This window comes from Aptenodytes forsteri, unplaced genomic scaffold, assembly GCF_000699145.1.
Source record: "Aptenodytes forsteri isolate BGI_AS27 unplaced genomic scaffold, ASM69914v1 Scaffold193, whole genome shotgun sequence".
Taxonomy (NCBI): domain Eukaryota; kingdom Metazoa; phylum Chordata; class Aves; order Sphenisciformes; family Spheniscidae; genus Aptenodytes; species Aptenodytes forsteri.
The window spans coordinates 19,038,671-19,064,417 of NW_008795405.1; the positions used below are offsets into that span (position 1 = coordinate 19,038,671).

Genomic DNA, 25,747 nt, shown 5'->3' on the forward strand with positions numbered 1-25,747 from the left:
GTGCCAATATGTGGGATTGAAACTGACTGCCAAACTGGGAGACATTTGCTTCAGGTTCACTGTTCCCGAGCTGCAAACCTTCTCCATTTGAAAAATTCCCTCTGTTTTCCATTTCTTTACCCACTGCTGCCTTCCTTTAAAGACCCTTTGTCAAACTTGCTTCGTCCCTGTTCCCCATCATGGTGGGCCAAAACCTCCCCAGCAGTTTTGTCTCGCCCATCTCACCCAACTTCCTACCTCCTGTACATACTGCCCTGGCAGGTCTCTCCCCAGTTCTGCTCAGATATCAGTTGGTGGCCTTCTAGAGCTTGATGGTGCACGGGAGGAACAAATATGGTTTTAAAGCATCCCAGTGACGGGTGACTGCCAGTGGTGGTCTTGTGGCACCAGGATGGCAGAGCGATTGGAAAGCTTTAGGGTTAGCAGAGAGACTGCCCACTGTGTCTGTTGGAGGAAGAAGCAGGGAGGTGAATGGAGGAAGGAGGAAGAGGATGACCAAGTAAGAGTGAGACAGCATCTTGGGTGAGGTGACCTAGAGATAGATACAGCAGCTTTCTAGAAAAGTGTACAACTTTGGGTAAATCCATTAAGGCTTCTTGGTAACTAATTGGAGTGGGTTGGCTGACCTTAATCTCCCATGTATTGTCTTTATGAAAATCCCTCTAAGCTGACATAGTGTACTAAAACAGCATAATTTTTCTCCCTGGTCTTGTCGTTGCCTCCAGCTGTGCATGGAAGCACATGCGCACGCACCCGTGTGCCCAACTCCCATTTTCTGCACCGCAAAACCTTTCTTTGTGTTGCTTTAGCTGTGTCTTTGTGTCGCCCTCCCCCATGGATGTGGCATTTACGACTTTGCCTCACAAGCGTGCAGTTAAAGGGATGAAGTTGGTGATGATTAACCATGACACTGTGGAGGGTGAGAAGAGGTGAACCTCACTGGGGGGAGAGCTCTCCAGCTGCCTTTCAAGGGGCATGGGGTTCTTGAAAAGCATTGCCAGTAACTGGGCCAGTTTGCCAGTAATTGGAACCAGTTTGCATTTGCTGCTGCCTGGTTGCATGAACATTCACATTTTTATTCTTGCCATCTTCCAAAATACACACTGGTTGGTTTTAACCTATATAGCCTAAGTGGTTGATATTTGGAACATCTTCAAAGTCAGGATGTTGAGTGACTCTTCAGCAAGGTGACCCATTTCTCTAGCGTGTGGTTTGCAGACCTACATTACGTTTCTGTCATCGTTAGTGGGCACAGACCATAAGTCTAAGGCAAAAAGGGCTGTGAGAACTTATTGGGGGCCAGTGCTGATGTATGTCACATGCAGTGTGACTGACGGACAGATACGAAAGAAATCTGTGAAGTGCTGCTAACCCCGCTGAAAGATGGAATAATTCAGGACTTTCTGTTGGAGGTATTTTGCTGGATTGGACTGAAGCCTGTGGAAGCGAGGGAGGGAGTCTGAGCGTTAAATCAGCGCCTCACTCTCCAAAAAGCATCTCTGTCACGTGAGCAGAATGATCAGTGGGTCCCTTTTTCATCTGCAATGTGACTAATTCACCTTGTCTTCAGCTGCACACATGCACAGTTTCTCCTTGGTTGCTCGGAGGAGTGGCAACAATTTAAAATGATTAGTGGAAAGAAGAATGTAGTATTCTTATGGGGAGTGGGCTTGCTTAGTGGCAGCAGAAAGAGGCTTTGGGGAAAGAGCTGTTTTGCTAAGCCTGTAGGTATTTAGGAATTTGCATTGACTAATTAAAGCAAGGTCTGGGGTGACAAAAGCCTTTAGAAGGATTGCTTCCCAGGGCCCGGTGGAAAAGAGGCAGAGGGAATGCAAGCTTTCAGGGAAAAGGTTTAACAAAACAATGTGAACAATTAGAGCCGCTTAGAAATGGGAGGAGGTGAGGGGCTGAGGATAAAGAGATCCAGCGGAGTGAATGGGAAACAGCTCAGCCATTTAGTCTTTATGCTGTTGAACTTGCAGCTTTTGGGTGTATGTTGCCTGTAAGCAGAAAATCATCAGTCTTTGTGAAATGTTTGAGGCAAGGAGCTTGGTAAGCCCTGTGGGTTGGATATGGATATGAATAAGAAAAGTGCCCACAGTTCAGCTAGTTAGTGCTAAAAATAGCCATCGGCTCTCATGTTTAAAGTCTTAAGTGATCAGGGGGCCAGGTACAGCCTTGAATTGAGCAGATTTTAAGACTGTCACAGTCCCCATCTGTTGCTACCTGGGTTGAGGTACTGGATGAGATAAGCTATTTTGGTCTTCTGTTCTCAATGTGTAGTTAATCCTCAGGCTGATCTTTATTTTTTTTTTTTAAAGCCCTCACAGGCTGATGGCACTAGATATAATGCCGAATCTGATGACTAACCTCTGAGTAACTGCTGCAGGTGTGAGTTTCCAGGGGTGGAGGCTGCCCACAGCATCCAGCTGAAATGGGCATCACCGACTGCAGGAGCAGGACTTGAGCTTCTTCCAGGATCTGTGAAATAGCCTTGCTTGCCGGGTTAGCGTCAGTGTCATTAGGGAGTCCTCTCAACAGAGTAGCTGACTTGAAAGTCTTGTTGGTGTCCGGGGCTGAGGTCAGCAGGCAGTGTGGACGGAGGCAGTGGGAATTGTGCCCAGTTGTGAAGTGGTTTCCACGGTCTTTGGCTGCTTTCCCCATGAGATCATGGTAATAGCTATTTAGACACACAGCTCTACCCTAGCCTTTAATTTAGAGGAGTGGTGGTGGTGTATCTGCTTTTCGTCTGAGCTGGGGTGGTGGTACCTGCAGCATGTTAAAGGTTTGACCATGTAATTGATACAAATAAATTTGTGATTATCAGCCTGATTTGAAAGCCTCTGGGATCTGTGTATGTTCACAGCAGATACAAAAGACCAGAGTTTAGGTTTGCCATGCACATGTGAAATAAATACTGCAGCAAAGAGTCAGAGAATTGCTTTATGGTTATTCCTACTAGGTCTGAATTCTCTATTTTGGAGAGAGGTTAAAAACCAGAGATGTAAGGAATTAATTTTAAAATGTTATAGCTAGATCATCTCCCCCTCCCCCAAGGCCTCTGCCATAAGAAGCCTACTCTGCATCTTCTGAAGATGGACATTACTGTTATTAATAATGAATCAAAACCAGTTTGGTTTAAAGCAAGCTGGATTTCTCATGCTTTTGTTATGACTTGCTGTAGACAGCTTCAAAGCTGCGTGTGCTTCTGTCAGCAAAGAAATTTGCCATTGCTGTCTGTCTCTCTGTCGTGACGGTTTGAAGCTTTGCGAGGACCTGGGCGAAGCGCAGCCCTCAGTTCTGTCCTGACTACAGGGGATGCCTTCAAGGGAAATTAGACCCCTCTCTAGTGGGAACTGTGTGCTTGTCATGAAAGCTCTTCCGCCCACTCGCTGATAGAAAGCAGCATTAACACAGGCTTTCTCCTTTCCCTTTCATCACCTGGACTATATTTTTGGTCCTGCCCTAGTGTTGTTCTGTGTGATTCATTTCTCCATAAATACATCCTTTGTAACACATCTTATTTTCTCTCGTTGTGGTGCCTGTCCTTCAGGTCGTCAGTAGTTCTGTATTAATTGAACAGACCACGTTCTTGTCAGACTTGATAAACAAATGGACCTCCCTTGTTCTGCGCTAAGACAGCCTTCATTTTTTCTTTTGAGTGACTGCCCCAAAGACTGAAATCCAGGAGCAGAACATGTGTATGTCAGTGGTCTTCCCTGTATTACACTGTCACGGGTAGCTCAGTATTTATCTGGCTGAATGCTTGTGCTGACCTCAGTTCAGTTATCTAAAGGGATGGTTTTTGGGCTGTCTGCCTGAATTGATGAGCCCAGAGATATGTCTAAATGAATTGGCACCATCTGGGCAGCCTGGCGTGGAGTGGAGAGAAGTGGTAACTAGCTGCCGTCAACTGGAGGAAGTCCCATGTCATTAAAATGACTGAGCAGTTAGTTTTCATTGGTGTTCCTTGCTTCACCGCTGACTCAGGCAAGCCCCAAGTCTCTCTGCTCTTGCAAGAGATTCCATCTTACACTAAAATATAACAGACAGGTGGTGGCTTCAGGGTGGTATGCCTGTCTTGGGACACAGGCAGATGCTCTGCTCTGGATGCTGCAGGTTCAGGTTGAGGTTGCTACCCAAAATGCATCCTAGCTGGCGAAGAGCAAAGTCCCCCTGGCACAACTGCATATGTAGCTGCTCCTTGGCCTGCTTCTGTCACAGCCATCTGGCTTAGCTGCCTTCCTATCGCGCCTTTTTTTTTTTTCCCCTCCCCTTTTTATACAATATTGTTGTGTTAGAGCTGGAGCCGGGAGAGGCGTCAGGTCAGTTGTGCTGGCAAATTAGAAGGGACAGAAGCTTCTGACATGAGCAGGACAGCAAATTCATGTAGCTCTTATGAAGTCAGGGAAATTTTACTCTAGCTCAGGATCTGGCCACTTTGAGCAGTAGCTGAGAATGAGGGTGTCTGTGTCACTTGATAATGTTATTCAAAATGCAAGTTAATATAAAGGCTCAGTGGAAACATTAATTGTTCTTAAAATATTGAAACTGTCGCCAAATAGCAAGATACTGACTCCTCGGCTTCCCATCTGTGCTTTTTGCAGTCTTTAGAATGAAGTTGCAGTCTTTAGAATGAAGTTCCTGTTTATTGTGGAGGCTGGGAGAGGGAAGGAATGGAAAAAACCCCACAGAAGTGACCAGATGTGTTACACGTGCTGTAACAGAGTGTTGCAGGTGGGGCCACGAGCTCTGTGTTATGCCCCAGGGGGGCAGGAGGGACCTTCTGCCGCAATGCAGTGAGTGCAACGGAGTGGCTCCCACCCTGGTGGCCTCAGGTCGGTGCACTGCCCAACCTGATGCGCTCTCTGTAAGTGCTCCTTGACGTGCCCCGGTGTTTTGGCTTTGTGCTAGCTTTTGTCAGAGGGGGAATTTGGGGAATTTCCAAGCATCTATTAGGGCTCTTTAGGGTAGAGGGGGAAATCTGAGAAGGCAGAGGAACTGGCTTATTATTCTTTATAAATCCTTTTTTTTCCCTTCAGCTTTCATTGTAATCCCAAAGTTCCCCATCAGCAGAAAAGTCTAACCAATGTTGACTTGCTGCCTTTTCACTGTAGCAGAAAAGCTCCTGGGGGACAAAGGCAGTAGCTCCTGTGTCCAGTACGCAGATCAGACACAGATCTTGGGGCTGGAGCAGCTTCTGGGAAGAAGTCTGTCCTGCAGGATGGATGTGAGCTCTCTTAGCTCACTTCTGTCCCCTTGGAAACAAAATTTTCTTGGAACAGATAACTAGAATTTTCTAGACTAGGGGGCCTTTGAGATCCTGTGAGGAGCTGGGATGTGCTGGAGAGATGAGCTGTAATGAGGCAACTCCTTGCAAGGTGCAAACAGTAACAGCACCCATGCTTGGGAATGATGCTGCTTGTGCAAGAGTCGGTTGTGAGATGGTCTTTGCATTTCATCTGTAGGGTAGTATGCTCAGGATGTGTTCCACCAGCAACTTAAAATAAACCACTGATGAACTTTCAGAATTGATCATATTAATCTGAGACAAGTATCCAAAATCTCATGTATTTCTTCAGGGTTGAGCCCTTCACTGTGCCCCATTGACCTTTAGGCATGAGTTACCCCAGACGTAGCTGGCTGTTGTTAGTGGATTTGTCCATCACACAAAGTGTTGTTCTCCTTCTCCCAGCCCTGACTGCCTCTTGGCCATCAACCCTAAGATCAATACTGCACTTCAGAGGGTAATAATCCATTGCACTGTGTGCCCAAAAGAAGTGCCTGACATTGGTCGAGCAGATCCTGCGTGGTTGGAGTGAGGGTCTAGTGGGCAAGCCATGGCATGAAGAGAGAGTGGTAGGTTTCTGCTAGGCTGTGTGACAGAAGGTCTCAGCCTAGCAGAGACCAAACCCTACATTTGGGCTACAAAACCCTACATTGACAAGCTTGTGAATAGGTCTTGTCTTTTTTTTTTTTTTCCCTTCCCCTCTCCCTCGAGTGGTTTACCCATCCTCAGTTATGAAAGGTATTGCTTGGCAATTCCAATTTATTCATGGTGAGAAATGCTTCCGCCTTTGAACTTTCAAAGGCCGCCTACATAATAGCAACACAGTTTATCTTCCACGCACTCTAGGCAGAAAGGAGAGTAATACTTTCAGCCTCTTTTGATCCCCAGTGTGAAGGGAGGCAGCACGGTTAATTTTGAAACATGAAGAAGATCTCTTGAAAAGGGCCTGTGGGCTGCATCTGTAAAGCAAAATTTTTGCCTGTGGACTGTCAGTGTATGAGCTTATATATCTTGAACTATTCTAGAAAAAAAACATCTGAAGTAGCATAAAATCAGCCTTCTTTTTTTCTTTGAATTATTTAATTCCCCTTCCTTTCCCAACTTCCCTTATGCTAACGACTACTTTCTGTCATGTCCCTATTAAAGCAGGGAATGCAAAATTGCAGGGCTGTTTGAGGGCTGCTTTACACAGAGCAGCGTGTGGTTTTAAAACCGCAAGCCGAGCGAGCAGCAGCTGGCGGTAGAAGCCCGGCTACGGCTCTGTAGCTGGAGCCAGGGTTTAAGACGTGGCCGGTAAAGCCTGTGCTGATGGCTGTTACGGGTAGAGGCAGAAGCAGCTAGCAAAGCTGGAGCTTAACCTTGGCCCCTGACCTATCCTTGCGTCTCTATCACCTCTAGATGAAAGAACAAAAGCTACTTTATTTGCTTCTCTCAAACTATTATAAAAACATAGTAAGAATAACTATACCACAGGTAAATTGAGGTGTATTCTTTTTACTTGTTGCATAAACAGCAGCAGCCCAAGGCACTGCCAAAACACAATCTCATTTTGTGGGAGACAAAACGAGAAGCAGTGGATCAGCTCCTTTGGGTACCAGTTTTTGCAACTAAGCCCTGATCTTTCAGTGAGTGATCTTTGAGCAGAGAAAATGATAAAAGTCTGGCCCTTCTAGGGGAAGCTTCTCCATGAGAAAAACCTCTGTCCTGCAGCGACTCTGGAATCTACTTGGTTTACTTTAAGCTTTTGAGACCAAGAGTTTACTTCATTATGTATGTGTAAGGAGATGGTTTTACCATTTTCCCTAAATTTGTAACGCTTCAAGAATTTCCTGTTGTGGGATGTGTGTCACTTAGAGTGGGAGTGGTGAATAGTTGGAAAAAATGCCTGGCCTCACAACTTTCGAGTGCATGGTGGGGCAAGAAAGGGCACAGCTAAAGTCTTCCCAGTTAGGATCAGGACAAAAGTCCGATTTTCACCTGAATTGTGGGTGAGTTGCAGACAATTTTGTGGTTGGCGTTTTGCAGGCTGTCCTGCCAAAAATCTTCTACTTCGTGTGACTAATAAGGCTAGAGAGGGAGAAGAGCCAGTATTTGGGAAATGCAGCTATGAAAGACAGCGAAGGGAGGTAGAGTCAGCATCTTGCAGCAGAATGTAAAAAAGGAAAAGGGGGGGAGGGGGAGAAAAGCCTGAACGTACTCATTATTATGTATAATTTGCTGTTGTTATAACTGCACTGTAACAGGTACATGATCTCACCCGACCCTGCTGTTTTTCCCTTTTTGGCATGTGGTTGACTTCTGTGAACCTGGTAAACTGATATTTTCTGTGTAAAAGTATTTGCTTATCCTCTTCCTAGAGACCAGTACATATCGCACCCCTCTTTATGGGCAGCCCTCCTGGTGGGGGGAAGATGATGCAAATAACAAGGAGGACAGAAGGCAAGAGGAACATTACTCAGGTAATGGAGGTGATTTGGGGTGGGAGAAGATGGGGGGAACAAAATTTCTGCACATTTTTGATCTTTACTGTGTGAAGCCTTTAATTACCACTTTTTTTTTGTACTTGTATTTGCACATTCCGATGTGTAGATTGCTGCTAATGAAACCAGAATAAGGGAAAACTAAAATGTTTCCCCTAAAATATTTGAATGTTAGAAATGGCAGTTGTGGAATAATTCAGTATGTATGAGGAAGGCCTCGCTAAGCTTGTTTTGAGACCTAGTTAAACAGCAGTGCTGTATCTGATCATATGCAGCCCACCTGAATAAACCATCCATTGTGACTCCCAGGAGTTTCCTATCTAAGAGGCACTTTAAGAGCTGATGCATTGACTGGATTTGGTTGATGTGGAAGCAATCTGTTTCTCACCTCATCATCCTTGGAAACCATTTAGTCTTACCACTCCTGTTGTTGTGAATCTCTATGCGTGGAAGAAGCATCTTTTTTCACTTGTGCAGTAAACCTGATGTTTCTATCAAGCATATGCTTTACTGCACAAAGAAGTTTTTTATTTCGATGCACAGCCAGTGTATCTCTTCTCTAGCAGAGAGGGGTTGTGATTAGCAGCCCTCCTAAGAGGCTGAAATAAAGTAAGTGACCCTCTAGCCAAGAAGTTTGGGTACTACTGAAAAAATGTGGTTTTATTCCTGGTGGTGTTACAGAATTAGGTGTTGATCCAGCAAAAACATACCTGTGATTAGCTTTGCACACTCAAGCTTTTCCTTTGAACTGTAGAAAGACGAGTAGGTGTGCATGTAAGTGAATTCAGCAAAGTGAAACAGTCAGCCCAGGCATACAGAAACCTTAAAATGTCACCAACCACATAGGTTCTGCCAAAACATACAACGGTGCATGTGTGTGTGCTCGGCTCTCTCTTTGGGGAGCAATGGAAGAAAGGACAAAGTGAATATAGCAGGTGTTGCTCAGACCGCAGCAGTGCAGTAAGCGCTGATTTCAGTGATAAGGCCAGAGTACAAAGCTATCTAAAACAGAACTTGTATTTTTTCTTTAATCCATTTCAGCTAATGTTTGTGAATTTAAGGTTTTCTTGTCTTTCTTTTTTTTCCCTTTTGTAGAAAGATCAAAAGAGATAACGCAACATGAAGAGGAACTGAATGGTAATATTTCTGCTTATAGAGATGCCCAAGAACAGTCTGTGTTTGCCTTCCGGAGAGAGCCAAGTTACTTTGAGATTCCAACTAAAGAATTTCAGCAGCCATCAAAATCTCCAGAAACACAGGTCCATGAGATCCCAACAAAGGATGTTGATGCTGTAGTAGCCCCCGTTGTACAGAGTCATGCCTCTTTCACCATTGAATTTGATGATGGTACTCCCGGTAAAATAAAGATAAAAGACCACGTAACTAAATTTTCTCTCAGACAGAGAAGACCGTATAGTAAGGAACCAGCTCATACAGAAGTGATGTCAGCGGAGAGCAAAGTGGCTGACTGGCTTGTCCACAATGACCCAAGCTTGATGAGACGGCAGTCTCCAGGAGATGATGTGTATAGTACAAAGAGTGACCTGCCGGTTCATGTGAGGACACTTAAAGGTGAGTGAATGTCTTGTCATGTGGACATAGTTCTCTGTTGGCCACTCAAATGCAGCATAATAAAGGGGAAAAACCCTTCTCCTGTTGAGGAAAACTGGACTTAATTATCTCTGCTCCAAATTTACAAGATGAAGAATATTTCTTTATTAACTGTTAATGGTTTTGAATCTGGCTAGCAGGCTCTTCACACGGCCCTGAAGTCATGTGTGATGCTGGCCTGGGGACACTCTAATCTGGTTCCTCTACATCTGTAACGCCAGCTCAGCAGTAACAGTGATTAGAAAAAGGATTTTGATTTTTAAATGTTTAAAATAATTTCCATGTGGTCAGGCAGGCTGATAAACACAGGTATTTCAGTGGATTTTCTTCTCTTGGCTTCTCCTAGCTGAAGGAATGACTTTTCTTTTTAGCTGTAGTCCAGAAGAGGCTAAGTGTGATCATCCTGATGGCTGTAATGAGCAGAGCCACTTGGTCGGATGACCACAGGTCCTGACACAGCGACTGGTGATAGAGTTGAGATGTGCATGATCACCAATGGAGGAAATTGTTGTGCTTGTAGAAGAAGGTTTCCTCTCTTAAACTAAAGCTTCTCTGAAATCCTGCTGTGTTCAAAAACTTCAGGTTTCATGGACTTGTGTCCTGTTACGTGTGTCACTGTGAGGAATTCTTTGGGGATTTTCTAAGGTCTGAAGTGTAGTTTGGAGCCCAGTTCTTAGTGCAACTGGTGGGACTCATGTGATTCCCATGCGACTTTGAATGTGTTTTGGAAGGTTTGGGCTTGCTTGGATGTCTCTCTTGGGCCATGCACTGAACAGCTAGGAGGAGGAGACCACCGATTCCTGCATTCTTACTACCTTGCAGGCCTCTGGAAAAGCTATCGTTTTGAACGGCAACTTTAACTGATGAAGTCATATTGAAGGTTACCAGACCTACTTGTGCTTGAGGTCCTTCTTAAATGAGAGCAATACCTTGTTTTCCCTTAAAGGAGTATTTGCTTGGTCCTTGTTGGAAAAAACCTCCTCATAATATGAAGAGTTTTACCTATTACACCTCCAACTTGCTGTTTTGTCTACAGTTTTTTGAGAAGCCCCTACGGTCAAAAAGGTCTCACATACAGTTTGGCATGGCGTGGAAATTGGACTGTTTTGTTGCCATTGCTTGTTTCTAGTTCTTCCCAATAAGCAACAGTGTTGAGGTGTCCTGCCTGATTATTTAGGGTCTTATTTTCAGTCTACTGTGACTGTGTGATGGAGGGTTTTGGGGTTTGGGTTCGGGTTTTTTGTTATTGTGGTACTGGATTTTGTTGACTTGCTGGAGAACATTGTCAGGGATAGAAATGTGCTTCAGTAGTTTTGCTCTTTCCTCTTGGAGAAAACTAGAGTTAGGCAGCTGCTGCTCATCCTAGGATTTTCCTGAGCAATGCACAAGAATACTAGACTGACTGCACTTGCCTCTTTACAGTTCATAAGGCATGAAAGAAGTTGCAGTAATTTAATACATAATTTGCATGTCAAGAAATGAACTCTTTGGACATTTGATTAAAACATACAGTGTTGGTGGCCTGAGGAGTTTATCCACCTCTGCTTTGGCAGAGGACAGGGTGTCATTTGCGATAGCTGTGTAATGTGTTCTTCTGGCAGGGCTAATTTTGAAGATGTCTTGGAGGCTACCGCTGGCTGCCTACCAGGTGTGGGTCTTCAGGATCAGAGGTGCCCACCGTCGGGGTTCATTAGTAACATTTGTTCACTTTCAGGAACAATGTGGTGAACGTAAAGCCTGGTATCAAGACTAGAGAGTTCAGGTCTTAGCAGCTTGAGGGGACGTGCATGGTGTTCTGCTGAGGTGTCCATGGGCACGGTGGGTGTTTTTCCTTGTGTCCTCACCGTTTTGCATTCAGCAGAGTTCTTAGCCAAGACCTTTTAATTTAAGAACTTTCCCTTCCAAGGACGAAGCTTGTCAGCCCTCAGGGCACAATGCAAAGTTTGCTGGCTTCCTTCATGAGGGTGTTAGGAAACTCTTCAGAGGACTGACTCCTGGGCTGAATGGATCTTGTATTAAATTCTAATCTTTCACAGCTAACTCGAGGTAATAAATGGTCTTCACCCATGTGTCTGGAGAACTTGCAAAGTAGGTTTGAGCAGTTTTCCTTTCAAACACATGGTATTTTAGCCAGTATATCTTGCTGCATATTACAGTCTAGAGCGCAGAGACCTCTTTCCCCGTTCTCCCGATGACAGGTTCCTGGTCGTTGACTGAATCGTGTTGTGTGCCTTCACACCCGTTTCCTTCTCCAAAAAAAGGTTTGTTTTTTGTTTTACTTTTAACTTTTTGTTTTACTTTTACTTTCTGAGAGTCCTGAACTAAGGTGCTGAGGGGCAGGCATCACTGATACATAGAGAAGGTTGTAAAGATGGTTGTTGCTAACATAAGTGAAAATAATTATAAACTTACTTTAAGCTTAGTGAACTCTAAGTAATGATTTAACCTTTGCTTGGCTGGTGATAGGATGGTGTAACTCATGGGGGTGTCGTGGTGTGATTCTTTAAATCTTCAGGAAAATGAAAGAAACCTGCAAATTCACTTTTCTGTTAGCCTCTGGTTTATTTCCCCCTTTTAGAGGGCGGGTAACGTGGGTGCTCAGAGGTGCATGCATTCGTAAACACACTGATCTGGTCTTTCATCATGGGGATTTGGTTTCATGGGATGCAGCGTGCGGGATTTATTTACTGATCCTGCAGAGAGATTTCTGCTCTGTAACAGAGAACCTAATGAGGTGATCTTGGACTACAGTAATTGGGCAGAATAGCAAAATAATGTCATCATTTTTATTTAAATGGGAAAAAAGAAAGAAACAAAACATTAGGTATCTAAAACAATCAGCACTACAAAATCAGAAACCCTTGGGGTTGAAATGATTTCTTGAATTGTTTTTTAATAACTTGATAGCCAACCAGTTGTGAAAAGTGGGGTCAGGAGACAGCTGCCTTCTCTTTTATTTCCTCTGATGGGATGCAATCCCTCTACCACAGCAGATGTGTTTGGAGTTGTTTAATCGTATAGGATTTTCTTGTTTTAACTGAAATGATAAATTTCAACTGGGAGGTAATGACAGGGCCACAGCAACTGAGAATATGAAAGTCAAATCTACATACCTTGTTTCCAGGCAATAGGCATGAAGACGGAACGCAGAGTGACTCCGAAGACCCCGTGGTGCCCAAGGCAGAGAAGGAGACGACGACAGGCAGCGAACGTGTGACGGAGCAAACCAGGCTGCAGCGCCAGATGAGGCGTGACCCCCATGAGATGCTTCACAACAAGCAGGCCTTTGTCATAGAGTTCTTTGAGGACACACCGCGGAAGAAGCGATCACAGTCCTTCACGCACAGCGCTCACTCCTCCCAGAGCGACACTGATCCGCCGGGGCTGAAGACCAAGGTCGAAAAGCGCAAGAATGGGTTGCCGGCAGAGAAGCTGGGAAATGTGGTGCCGCCGTCCCACCTCGGGGCCCAGGCGGGCAAACCCAATAACAGCCCCTCCGGGACCCAAAGAACTAGCTCCTTCAAGAGGGAGAAGACGGAGGATCGGATCAGCTCTTCGTCCTCCTCTGCTTCCAGAGCATCAGCCAAAACTTACGGGAGCATTGGGAGGAAGTCTAAAATGGCTCAGGATTTTATGGCCGAGTACTTGCGGGAGACTGCTCAGTCTGGGAAGCCAAGCGCTGAGAAACCAGCTCCTCTGCCCATGCCGGTAGCTCCATGCGTGGTTATATCATCAGAACCAGAGCCTGCCTCTGCTCCACCTCCGGAGGTAAAGTCTGCCCAGGGCAGGAGGAATGATGAGGAAGACAGCGTGAGCGAGACGGGAACATACACCATTGAGACGGAGTCGCAGGATAAAGAGGTGGAGGAAGCACGAAAAATGATAGATCAGGTAAATGCTGCTTTTCTGTGCCTGGCCAGTGAGCTGAGGGCTGAAGGCTTAGGTTTCTGCACCTTGTGCTGGAGGGCCTAACTTCATTAGCTGTTGCCATCAAGGACTGCTCCCTTTTGAATTGGGTGCAGCAGGGGTTTATGGTTAAGGGTGGGAAATCATCCTGGGTGACCTGTGTTGAGGCTAGGTCCCAACAAACTGTGAGGCTGGTCTTTAAAAAACCCCAGCAAAACAACAAAATTACAATCAGGGGAAAAAAAACACAGAGCGCAAGAAAGCAAGGTAAGCCCACAGCAAAGAGCTGCCTTGCTTCCAAAATGGGATTTGGATGCAAAAGTGCAAGAGTGGGCTTGCCATCTGTTTAGAGGAAAGGCAACAACAGAATAACGATCAGGCTGATCCTGCGAAGAGCCATGGCTGGGAGCAGCTCTGCTCTCTAGGACTGCTTCCAAGCCTCTGGCTTGGCGTTGCATCACCTCCTGCCTGCTGTTATGAAGACAGGAGCTGCAGCCCATCACTGATGCAGCATCCTGTGGTAGGCCAAAGGAAATGCAGGCCAAGGGCTGGTGCTCTTGATCCTTCACAAGCCTTAGTGGTAGGTGGTTCTGTATTTGCCTGTGCCTAGTTAGAAAGGGAGTGCTTGCTGGCAGGGCAAGTGGCAGCTAGTTGAGATAGTGAAGGGTGTGGTCTAGGGCAGAGGCAATCCTAGATGGATCTGTACTTGTTTGAATTTTGCAAACTGAGTGATAGCCTAAAAAAAAACCCCAGAGATGAGGGAGAGACTTAAAAAAACCCACCCAACTAAGCAACCGCGGGGCAAACCAAAGTTTGGCTGATTTTCAGGTTTAACTTTCACCTGCGGTCTATTATGAAAACAAAACTGGCAAGTTGCTATAAAGATTTTAGTGAAGTGTAGGCAGGAGGATGGTGAGGTTTAAAGGAAGCCTTAATTGAACCTGGCTTTAGAGCTTTGTATACAGTGTTCTGTGAGCCTGCATCTAGCTTCCCTTGTTTATTTATTATGCTTGTTCCTTACATCTTGGTTGAAATGTGATCGGAAGCTTTCAGGGTAAGGCGTTTAAGCCACAGCAAGGCCCCAGTCCTGACATTAGATGGTTAATTGTTCTGGTGGGGAAATATGAGGAAAAATGCCACAAAAATACAATTATTTCTGGGGAGTAGTCTTGGCAGCTGTGTGACTTGGGCTGGTACGCTGGCCAAGTTCTGCTCCTGACTCCGCTAGAGGCTTGGTGCAGTGCAGACCTGCCACTTGGGAAACAACTAATAACTGGACCTCAGTGTTTCTGTCCAGGAAGAAAGATGGTATGAATTCTGGACTTGCTGAGGTTTTGAGGTGACTCTGTTTTTTATTCCTCCACCATCACACACACATACTTTTTTTTAATAGAAGTGAGAATGGAGAACTTTATGGCGATCTGCCCAGCCTAGGTACCATCCATGGTGGCATCTTCCTCTGAACTACTAGTCAGGGAAGAGAAACAAGCCCTTAGGAGGCATAGATCTTGGTCACCCCCCTAGGAAAGCCTGTTTATCTCCAGAGGGAATCTGGCCAGCTAGCTCAAACACTCACCCGTTTCTGAGGTGCATCCTTTCCCAGGTCCTCATGTGGCAGTGCAAGGCTGCTTTGCTCAGCCCACTCGCTGCTAAAGTCTGTGAAAGACCCTGGAGATGGAGCTTTCCCAGCTTTTTCTAATTCTCCGTGAATTAGCTGGTAAATAGCTTTCCTGACACTCATCCTAAATTTCTCAGGGCTGAAAAGGGACTCCTTTTCAGTGAAAGTTACTACTGTTAAAGGCAACACACCGAAATAATGAGTGTGAGAGAAAAGGTGGGCGTGAGTGGGATTCCATGAATAAGTGTATTTAAAGCTGCTACTGTGGAGTAGAGAAGAAAATGATTTACTTAGTTTGTATGGAAGCATTGGCAAGTGTTTCTGGCCCTTTGGGATCATAGTTTGTGTGTGACTAATGCTTCGTGGATTTGGATTTTGGGCTAATATTTTCCTGTTTTCTTGGTTTTTAATCTTTCCCATGCAAACACCTTTTCAGGTTTTTGGTGTTCTTGAGTCACCCGAATTTTCCAGAATCTCTTCGGCCTTTAGACCAATAATTAAAGGCGAAAAAGATGACTCCGGTTCTCATCAGCATCTAATCAGTGAAAATGGCACTAACCAGAAGTCACCCTTGCTCCAGGCATTTGCCTCAAAAGCTGTGAGTGGGTCTCAGGCTGATGTGCAGGTACGGGCAGTCCAGGTGGATTTGCTGGGATGGTGGAGGTGTAGATGGGTTTTCTGTCTGGATGGAAATGTGATGTGTAGATTGATTTCCATTTTGAGGAGACCAAGTGATGTGTGTATGAGAGGAGAGATTTTGTGGCTAGGATTTGGTTTACAAACCGTCTTTCTGACACTGCCTTCCCCACCTTGTTGTAGATGTCTGCAGCATCTCAAGGGAGTCAGAAGTGGGTATCTAGGTGGGCAAGCCTTGCGGACAGTTACTCTGACTCTGGATCTGTCTCTGGGCAGGGTGATGGAGGTGCAGGTAAGTTTCATCCCGACATTACATTTTGAAAGTGGCTGAATCTAAGCCAGGATGATATGAAAAGCAGGAGTTAAGGGCTTCTGTGCGTCTGGCTGTGGCTTATTTTCTGGTTTAGCTAATGTATTTGGGGATGGGAAAGACAGAGTGAATTGTTCCCAGTGGAGTAAAGATGGAGAGAGCCTCTGGTTTGCATTTCAGAGTCATCCAAGAAGTGCTTAAATGTTATGTTTGACATGACTAAAGGGCACCTGGGAAGGAGAAAGATCATAAGGGCCTTGGGTGTTAACTAGCCCTGAGTAGTGATTCTTTAGACTGCCTTATGATGCCAGATGAAAGCCCTTTGCAAGCTGCCTTGGACTTAATTGCTGACTTGTGCTTTTTTTGTGTGCTTCTCCTGTGTCTGGCTGTGCTGAGAATTTTAGGCTGTTCTGGGGTTTGCTGTTGGGTGGCAGGTTTGAAGTGTGGAGATCAGCGTAGGAAACTGGGTATGGAGGGGAGAAGGGGAGCAGCAGGAGATCAGGCTCCCATCGTAACTGGGAAGACAGCTTACAGACCCCGTGGTCCTGTTGGTATGTGAGAAAGGGAGAAGAACGCTTTGTTGGCTTTTGTAAATGTTTTCAACTATTTAGTTGGAAATATTTGTCATTATCTTCATGCCATCAACAGCTATAGATAGATTCAGTAAAGATTAGAAGAAACCTTTGTTTCAGAAGTCATTGCCACTGTTTTCACACTGTGTGAGAACCTGACTCCCGGAGTGTTTGAAATATTACCATAGTCAAATAACCAGTTATCCAGGTATTTAAAGGCTGTATCAGATATGAAGTCCTCGCCAGCAGCATGGGAGAAATAAAAGCGCCCTTTCTGTGAAGTGTGTCCATGCTGATAAGCCCACCCACGCTGGGGCGGTGAACTCTAATTCAGAGCCTCTTCATTGTTATAGGGTCTTTCTCCTGAGACTTTGCTGTGGGATATGATCATACAAGAACTTGTACTGTGAAAAACACCATCTATTTAGTCAAATGGGCTGTGTTGTATAGAATGGCACTTAAACCACTGCATCACTGCAGTGATTTGTCTGATTGCTTTTCATCTCCTTCCCGTGGCCTGATTTATGGTAGATTGATGCCAGCAATGTCGTTACCCTCTAAAGTGTGTGCTTGTACTGAGACGTATATTATGGGAGAATGAATCCGAAATCCTACCTTGAGAGAGGGAAGGTGTTGAGCACTCTGATCCAGCAAAGGAATTAAGTACAATTTTACCTTAAGTGTCTGTATTGATAAACCTGAGGGACTGAGCACCAGTCAGGCCCTACTGGAGTTTATATTACATAAAAGTGTAGCTCTGAGCATGTGTCTTGTGGTGCTTTTGTGGACTTGCACTTTGCAGGATCAAGCTCTCCCTAAATAAATAAGTCATATAGTTGTGCAACAGTTGATTCTTGTCCACTTAACTCTCTTCAGAAAGCAGTGTAGCCCCAAAACCTGGGGAACCAGAAAATGCTGTGCCCTTGAGAACAAGGCGCCTTCTTCCCCAACTCCCACCAAGCGATAAATCAGACGGCTCCACGCCCACGGTCCTGGTCTGCCAGGAGTCCTATTCTGAGGTTACCAAGAGAACCATCATGAAGGACCACTGTGTGGAAGCCTATGGTGATCCCAGCAGCCGCCTCTTCATCCAAGAAGACTTGGATCCAGATAGCCTCAGTGATGCCAGCAGATCTGACGATGGCTTCAGCATGGAAAAAGGCAAGAAATATAAAGAGAACAATAAAATGCTAGAGCAGATGGGGGAAGAAACAAAATCAGAGAGCCGGCAGCCAGGAGTCTCCCGGGTGTCAAACGTGAGAGCTGTAAGTGAGCCAGTTTCTACTTCATTCTACATTGGTGATGACAGCAACGATGTGGGGATTCCCTCGAAGCTCTCTCTGAGCGTGTCCCATGCTCGAGCAGACAAAGATGGCAAGGATCAGGAGTTTTCCTTCAAGTCTGCTGGCACACCAGTTCCTGGAAAGCCACCAGTCAAAGATGTTAGCGCTTACGTTAATGCAGCAGGAAAAGTGGTTATTTCCCTTCACCAGAGTCTTCCTCAAGATGAGGAAAACATGGCAGGAAAGGAAGCATCATCTTTTGTTAGACAGGAAAGTTTTACCAAAGATAAATCAAGCAGTGGTGTTCCTCAAAATAAACTCCCGCATATTTCAAGTCACCCTCTGCTTAAAGATTTAGAGGCTGTTCGGTCAACCCGTATGGACTTTGGTCAGGAGACTCATCTTCTCCTTAAGGATACTGAAACTGCCTTGGCAGCACTGGAAGCCAAATTACTTGGTCAAAGCCAACAGCTGGAGCCCTCAGAAACTGCTGGTCAGCTGGAGGACTCCTTGTCAGGGGACTCGGACGTGGACACCGCCAGCACGGTCAGCTTAGTGAGCGGCAAGAACGTCCCAATGAGCACCCCAAAACGCAAAGCAGTTGCGAGCTTGCAGAAGGAGAAATCTTCCTCCACGCCGTCCATCCAGGACCAGTGTGGACAGCCCAGCGCTCGGGACAGGCTGACAGAGAAGCGGAAAACGCAAGCACCGGAGGCATCAAACCGCACAGAGGCCACCAAACGCTTCCAGATGAAGCGGAGCGCTGGGGCTCGAGGGTCGCTTGACTTCACGGATGACGAGAAAAGCTCGAGCCTGCCCTACTTGCCGGTCTCTGACGCGGTCGTGTCTGACCATGAGCACTCAGTAACCCGGCCGGTTCCCAGAAGAAAGCCCTTTACTCAGGCCACCAAGGAGGACCACAGCAAAATGACCTCCAATGTGCAGAAAATCCAGCAAGTTCTCACCCGCTCCAACAGTTTATCCACCCCGCGGCCCACGAGGGCCTCAAAGCTACGTCGTGCCCGGCTGGGCGATGCTTCAGACAACGAATGTGTCGATACTGAGAAAACGGCCTCCAACCCTGAAGCCACCGCTCCGGGCCCCAAGCAGTCCATGGAGACGAAGAAGCTTTCCCGGCTGGACATCCTTGCCATGCCTAGGAAACGGGCAGGTTCGTTTACAGTGCCCAGTGACTCTGAGACAGCGCAGTCGAGGTCGGGGTTTTCGGGTCGGAGTGTGGAGTCCTATCGGAAGACGGGTGTTTCAGAGGTTAGAGCCGCAGCAAAGAAAATGGCAGCCGCTGCTTCCACGAAGCAGCCTTTCAGCCGGACCCGTTCAAGCAGTGTCAAGTATTCCTCCTCGTCCAGTAAGTGCTTGTGCTTTATGTTTCTCCTCTGTTGCCCTCTTTCTGATTTATAGGCTGCACATGGTTGCCAAGGATTGGTATCTAAGTAATAGGAGTGCTGCATCGGTGAGTACAAAAGTCTGCATTAACAAGCCGTTCGGAGGTTGAGATTTCCTGTGGGTTTGGAGACAGCAGAGCATCTCATACCCAGCAAGGTATTATTGTGGTGTTGTCTGTGAGGATATTGCAAATAGCTATTTTACTTTTTCTTTTTTTTCAGTGACTTTGTTTTTTGAACAACTAGTTGCCATTTGACAGGAGCATGTTAGCCATTTTTCTGTTAAAAAGGTAGAATTTAATGCCTTTCCAGTGCTACAAGGAATTCTGTTCTGTTTTTCCTTGTCTTCTAAGATTCAAAGTTTGCTCCCAGAGAGCTTATAATGGTGTTGATGACAGCTGATGTCCAAGGTGGCAGGTTTGAAGGCATCTGAAACAGGAGAACAAGAAATAAATGTCCCTGTGTTGTGAAGGCTGTTCCCTTGTTCTTCCTGTAAATGTAAATGTGGAGCTGGACACTACACGTTGATTGCCCCAAGAGATTCCCGCTACCGTATGTTTTCATTCACTTTTGCCATAGGTAAGGCAGTTGCACAGTCGTGTTTCCCACGAGGTGGAGGTTTGGGGGCTATCTTGCCCTTTAGCTGTGCACTCAACAGACCCTTGCAATATCATTTGTCATATTGAAATCAGCCTTTAATTAAGATGTGGGAACAATGCAGATGACAACTCTAAGATAGTAATTGGTAATCAGAGATTGTCCCCGACACCTTTGGTCTAAGTCCTGGTCTATGCCCGTAGTCCTTGACCTACCGTGGATGTGGCAAAGCAGATCTGTTTGCTTAGGTTTTTAGGAATGACAGGGGGCCAAAGGGACAGGAAGAACCCCTTTGGCTGGGCTTCTCAGGCCTATTGAGAGGGATTGCTATTTTCAGCATTTATCTGTGTTTTTGTAAGGGGTCTTAGAGTTCTAGATGTGTCCTTCTGCTATATTTTCATACAGTTGAAATAATTATCCTTCTTGCAGTATTCATTTTTATTGCATGCTAAAAATGTTATTTGCTGCTTGTTTTGATTTGGATTGTTTTAGTGCATCCAGCTGCCCTGTTATTTTAATGATTTTTTTTCTTACACATTTGTATATGCATGTAAATCAGAATGTGAATAAGCTAAAAGAGTATGTACAGTCTCTTCTCTTGCCTTTTTGAGATGATGCTATTATTGACTTCTTTAAATTTGTTACTGTTTAACAAGCAAAATAATGTGGTCACAGTTTTCTGAACAGGAGGCACTCTTTGCACTCCCTCTGCCTTTGGACCACAGACTTCAAATCATTTGGAGAAAAATGATAAGTGTTGGCCAGTTCTTGATTTAAATGAATTGGTTTTTGATTTCCAGAGCTCTGTAGCAGCATGCTAACACCTTTCCTTGTGCATAGTTGAAGCAGATGATGCTAATCCTTTCTCTGAATTAGTTGCTTTTAAAATACTAACCTCCTAATTCCTTGATAGGATTGTGGACCTTGCACAAGCTCTAAGAATACTAATGTACTTCATGCTTCATCGTGCTGTACCAAGTGTGTGATGCGTGTTCCTATACTAATGCTATTACAGATACAGTGAATCAACACCTAGCACCCCATTCCTGGAGCAAAACTGAAACGTTGATAAACTGAACTATTGCACTGTGCTATCAAGACATTTTTTTAGCATGATACAATAACCCTTGAAAGCATTGAGTGTCAAGCCTTGGGAGTAAGGAGGCAGATGTGGCTGATTTATTCAAGGATTTCTTAAAGCATTTAGTTAACCACGATAGTTTCCAACTGTCCCAGTGGGAGAAAGTTAATCTCGCTAACGGAGGAACAGAAGGAACTATCTGGCCATGAGACAAGAAATGACAGTAGATTGTCAGGCCATCTGAAGTAACTTTATGTGAAATGCGCAGATAACATCAGAATTGGTAACTTGGATTACTCTGAACGCTAAGGGCCTGTCTCCCCTGCTCCTCTGTGTACACGATTTGTTTACTCAGTGTAATTTGAATGGTACTGAGGGAGTTGATTCTGATTTCGCTTGGCGTACAGGGATGGAAAATCAGGCGCTTTATTTTAAAATTGCTCTTCAATGGCAGGGTGACCTCTTGATTCTAAACCTGTGTTAAAAATAAATGAATGAATAAATGAATCTCTCTACTGATGGAATATGAGCAACTTTATTTTCTTCTGTAAGCCAAGACATACATATAGCTACAGCTGAGATAGCGATGTCTAGGAGTATTTTTTTCACTATACAGTAACTATCTATAGTTTCTACCTGCATCTTATTTGCCACATTCGTTACTTTTGTTTGTATGATCTATGATGCTGGCTTAATTCGCTTGCAGTGGTTCAGCGTTATGATAATCTTGGTAACGCAGTGAAGCTTTTAGGTGTTGTAATTTTAAATAACTCGGCTGGTTCTGTGTTTGGTGGGTCTTCGTTCTCCACGGAAGCATGGAAGGGAACGAAGCGGTATCCATAGAGAGTGTAGTGAGGCAGCAAACACCGGGAGCCCAGTTTTCAAATAAGGACATCTCGATGCTTCCCATGCAAGGAGGACCTGGGTGTCTACAGATCTGCAGAACCGGTTGGGATAAGTGGGCAGCTTCCACTTGGCTCCAGGGATTGAAGCCGGTCCTGACTGTGTGAATGCTCTTTCTCATAGAGTGTCATTAATGGTGAATTGTGAGGCAGGAGGTGAACGTGGGGGTGTGGACTTTTGCAAATAACACCAAGCACTATAGTCTGTTCTTCACTCAAGAAACCCTCCTTTTGCTTGTACTCACAGCTAATTGGAAAGGTGTCTGCAGGCTTGAAAATTGGGCTCTTTTTAGAAAAGGACTTTTGTGGGACTATGAGGAGTCTGAAACGTGTGCTACTTATACACAGAGCTTCTGTGCATGGAAAGCCAAGTCCGTGGTAATAATTTACTATATTGGAGTTTTAAACACAGCCGTCTTGCTTTTCCATTGGAATTTCCCACTCCAAATTTGTATAGTGAATGGGAGCCATAGAAGTGCTCAACTTTGAAATAAGCTGTGAGAATGTGCTGTTTAACTTAAAATCTGCACAGAAACTCTTCTTTCCTTGTGCTCTTGGGCTAGTTTTGTGTTACCTTTTTGCCCTTTTGTAGTTATTCTTTACTACTTTCCTCAGTCTGAAACCAATTCATTTTTTATAAGCATCAAGGCGGAGACCACAGGGTTCAGATTACACTTCTACTTCGGAGGAAGAATATGGCTCAAATCACAGCTCCCCTAAACACAAACGCTCCCATACTTCAACAGCCACACAAACACCGAGGATACGTGGCTCTGGGCTGAGCAAGCAGAAGCACAATGGCAGAGAAACGGATGACGATGAAGATTTTGACGATCACCCTGACCCCTACAACTTCATGGCGCAAACAGCAGAGATAGCAGAAATAGCCAGGTGAGGTGGGGCTTTGTGTATTGACCCACATGTTGAAAAAGGATTGACTTTTCCTTGGTGTTCAAATCAAACTCAGGTGTGGAGGGGTAGAAAGAGAGGCACTCTCTCCTGTTGTTTGTGTGCCCTCCCTCTCCTTCATATCTGAACATAGGCTTGTTCAGACTTGGAAGGTTTTCATGGAGCTTTACAGCCTGTGCTAGGGCTGCGCTGGTTGTACCTTCTCTCTAGAAAATGCCAAGGTGCAGGGCATTGTATCTTGGTTTGTTTCTTGTTCAGGCTGTGGACGGGTCTCCTCTCATAGCTCTAAGTCTGTCAAAAGGTGTAACTGTCTATACCTGCTTATCTCTGCTTTCTGCTGGAAGTCACTGTGTGTGCAAGGACTGGTTGGTGTGAACTCTCCTAATTCTCTGCAGAGGAAGTTGAATGGATTAGCAAGACTGAATAGGTAAACTGTTGAAGCTGCTTTGCCTGAAGCCGGTGAGGCAGCAGTAAGCAGTCCCTGTGGGGCAGAAACCTCTTCGCTTGGCACAATTGAATCCAAACAAGAAAATCTGTCTGGACCCTGTGTATAAACGAGTCGTTGCTTAGCTTGATGTCCCTGGATACGGGACCTATTGTATACTGGTGGTCTGATGGTTGCCTGGAGGACCTCAGCAGTAAAGCAAATAGATTCTTTTTTTAAACAGTGGCATTTGAGGTTTGACATCTCTAATATGCAACTGTGTTATGCCAACTTTCCAGAAATACTGGTCTTCCATTGTACTGGCCATACTTGAAATACTTTCGACTGAGGAAGCCGTCTTCCGTCTGCTTTTGGTCAGCATTTCTAGGGCTTTTCTTGTGTGAACATTGCTGTCAGGCTGCTAGAAAGTGTGTCAGCCTTCAAACTAGGCTGCATTACCTGTACCGCATGAAGTGTGCGTGTGGGAGATGCTGGCTTCCAGCGTTCCTAGCGCGGGAGAGCGCTTCGGGTTGCAGCAGCTATAAATAAATGGTTGCTTCAGACTTGTCTGGCACTGCACGTTGCAGGGCTCGGTCACAGAGTCTGCTTCGTAATTGCAGTTCTGATTTCCGTTGCTGCTCCCAAATTAACTGGGAGGAGTTTAGAGGAGTCAGAGAGAGTTAAAAGGGAAAATGCCACTTGTTTACAGTAAGTGAATCACATAATGAATGCGTTTGGTGACAGCTCTATCCAAACCAGCATGGATAGGGGGCACCTTAGGCAGGCAGATCAAACGGCTTTTTATTAGTTCAATTATGCATTTTCTTTCCGAGGGAATGTTTTGATGAACTGACAGTTTTATTACATTGCTTGGTTTTTCGAATTAAAGAAGAAAGTGTCTTTCAGATGAAGCTAGCTAGCTGGAAGATTATTTTTTTCTCTTAGAAGCTTTTCTTTAGAATTACCACAACAGCTACTTTTGGTCTGAAGGGATTTTTTTAAGCCCTGCTAGCAACAATCCAGACACTTAGAAACTGTTTCTGAGATCTAGAGCAAGTAGAGCAGAGTACTGCAATCTCTGAGTGTTAACTGGACACCTGTCAAGGGGCTTGAAGTTTCAAGACTTGGTTTCTGAAAACCAGATCCCTCTAAGGTATGCCGTGCTTACCCTGGTAATCCCTCAGCTCTCCTGGAGAATGCGGAGGCATATTTTGATTTACAGTCTATAAACCACATGGAAGAAGGAAAGAGAATTTGCGTTTTTATTATCTAAGTAACAAAGAAAAAAGCTTTTTTCCTTGTATGGGCTTTTAAAGGGAAAACAAGTTGCAAGAAGAAAAATTGACTGTGTTCTATTAAAAAAAAAAAAAGTAAGTAGAGTGGATGGGTGGGAGAGCAATAACATAAAGCTTCTTTATGGATTGTCTCCAATACTTTTCTGGTAGTGTGTAGTCACTAGAATTTGCTTTTTATCAAATCTCTACTTTGAAGCTGGGTTCAGGAGGGGAGTGGATTTATTTTGTGTGCAGCTAGAGTGTTCTTTGGCACCCTGCCAAGGCACCCCAAAAAAACCTGCTTTCCCTAGCCTCTGCAGAGGTTGTATTTCCCACAAACTTTTTGTAGCTGCTCTTTTTATATTTTATGAATATGAGGCTTGTTGTATCCTATGTCCTAATGGCTCTGCTGCATGCCCTGTGCTTTAGGCTCAGCCAAACCTTGGTGAAGGATGTGGCCATCCTTGCTCGAGAGATTCATGATGTTGCTGGAGATGGGGACTCACAGAGTTCATCAGGGACTGGACCAAGCACCTCCCTCAGCTCTGTGCCCAACACTCCTGCTTCTACCATATCAGCGAGAGAAGAGGTAAGATCCCGAACGACAGAAATCTCTGCCTCTGAATGCTAGTAAGTACACAGGGCACGGTTGTTGTGGGAGACCAGGGCAACATCCCCAGTTGCTGCAGCACTGAAAAACCCTCATTCCCTGTCCTCCTAAAAAACACCATGAGAAAGATTGACTGCAGTCTGTTTAGGGTGCTCTTTATTTTGCCCTCCTCTGTGGCATGGCCAGCCTTGCAAGAGGTGGGAGTCATATTATTTCCTAAGGATCTCAGGCCTCTAGTCAGACTTTGGTCCCTGAAGTTTGCATCTGAGGAGCAGGATGGAATGGGTGTGCTGCGCTGCTGTGCCAGGGAGCCAGAGCCTCCCTCCTTGTTTCAGACAAGGCACTGACCACGTGCTCTGGCTGCACGCTCTGTGTCAGCTGTGTGTTTTGTACCTCTGCTGTGTCCTTTCTGCCAGGGCTGTTGAAATGCTGTGCAGGTGCTACTTGAATCCCTTCCTTCCCATGTATTGATGGGCAAGGGCAGGGACTCTGCTCTCCAGCCAGCGAGGTGAGCAAGGAGGAAGGCAGTTAGCTTGGGAAGTGCTGTCCTCCAGCTCTTCAGAGAAGCTGTGGCTTCCTCCCGAACAGTGTAACACAGTTTGTCTGCACTGGAGTGGGGAGGAGAGAGGCGATTTCTTAATTTGGCTCACCAGTGCCACAGCACAAGGACTCCGCTCAGCTCAAACTTGGCTGCAGGGTCACCAGGAGGCTCCAGCTGCTAAAGCAAAATTGCCTTTGCTGCTGTTTAAATCCAAATTCCCTCCTGTCTACCACCAGTGTGGGCTTAAAAAAATACATAGCTCTCTTTATCTGCAGTTGAGATGGGCCTCTTGGCCCTCTG

General features: G+C 45.3%; 1 protein-coding gene across 1 annotated transcript in view; it reads left to right on the forward strand.

Moving 5' to 3' along the window:
* Positions 1 to 25,747, forward strand: part of CEP170B (centrosomal protein 170B) — a 60,648-nt gene that overhangs the window by 22,187 nt on the left and 12,714 nt on the right. The window contains exons 6-13 of the mRNA XM_019472512.1: positions 7,648 to 7,749; positions 8,866 to 9,342; positions 12,506 to 13,272; positions 15,342 to 15,530; positions 15,725 to 15,833; positions 17,300 to 19,072; positions 22,331 to 22,580; positions 24,726 to 24,885. Of these exons, the coding sequence (XP_019328057.1) occupies positions 7,648 to 7,749; positions 8,866 to 9,342; positions 12,506 to 13,272; positions 15,342 to 15,530; positions 15,725 to 15,833; positions 17,300 to 19,072; positions 22,331 to 22,580; positions 24,726 to 24,885 (3,827 nt within the window). The remainder of the gene's footprint in view (positions 1 to 7,647; positions 7,750 to 8,865; positions 9,343 to 12,505; positions 13,273 to 15,341; positions 15,531 to 15,724; positions 15,834 to 17,299; positions 19,073 to 22,330; positions 22,581 to 24,725; positions 24,886 to 25,747) is intronic.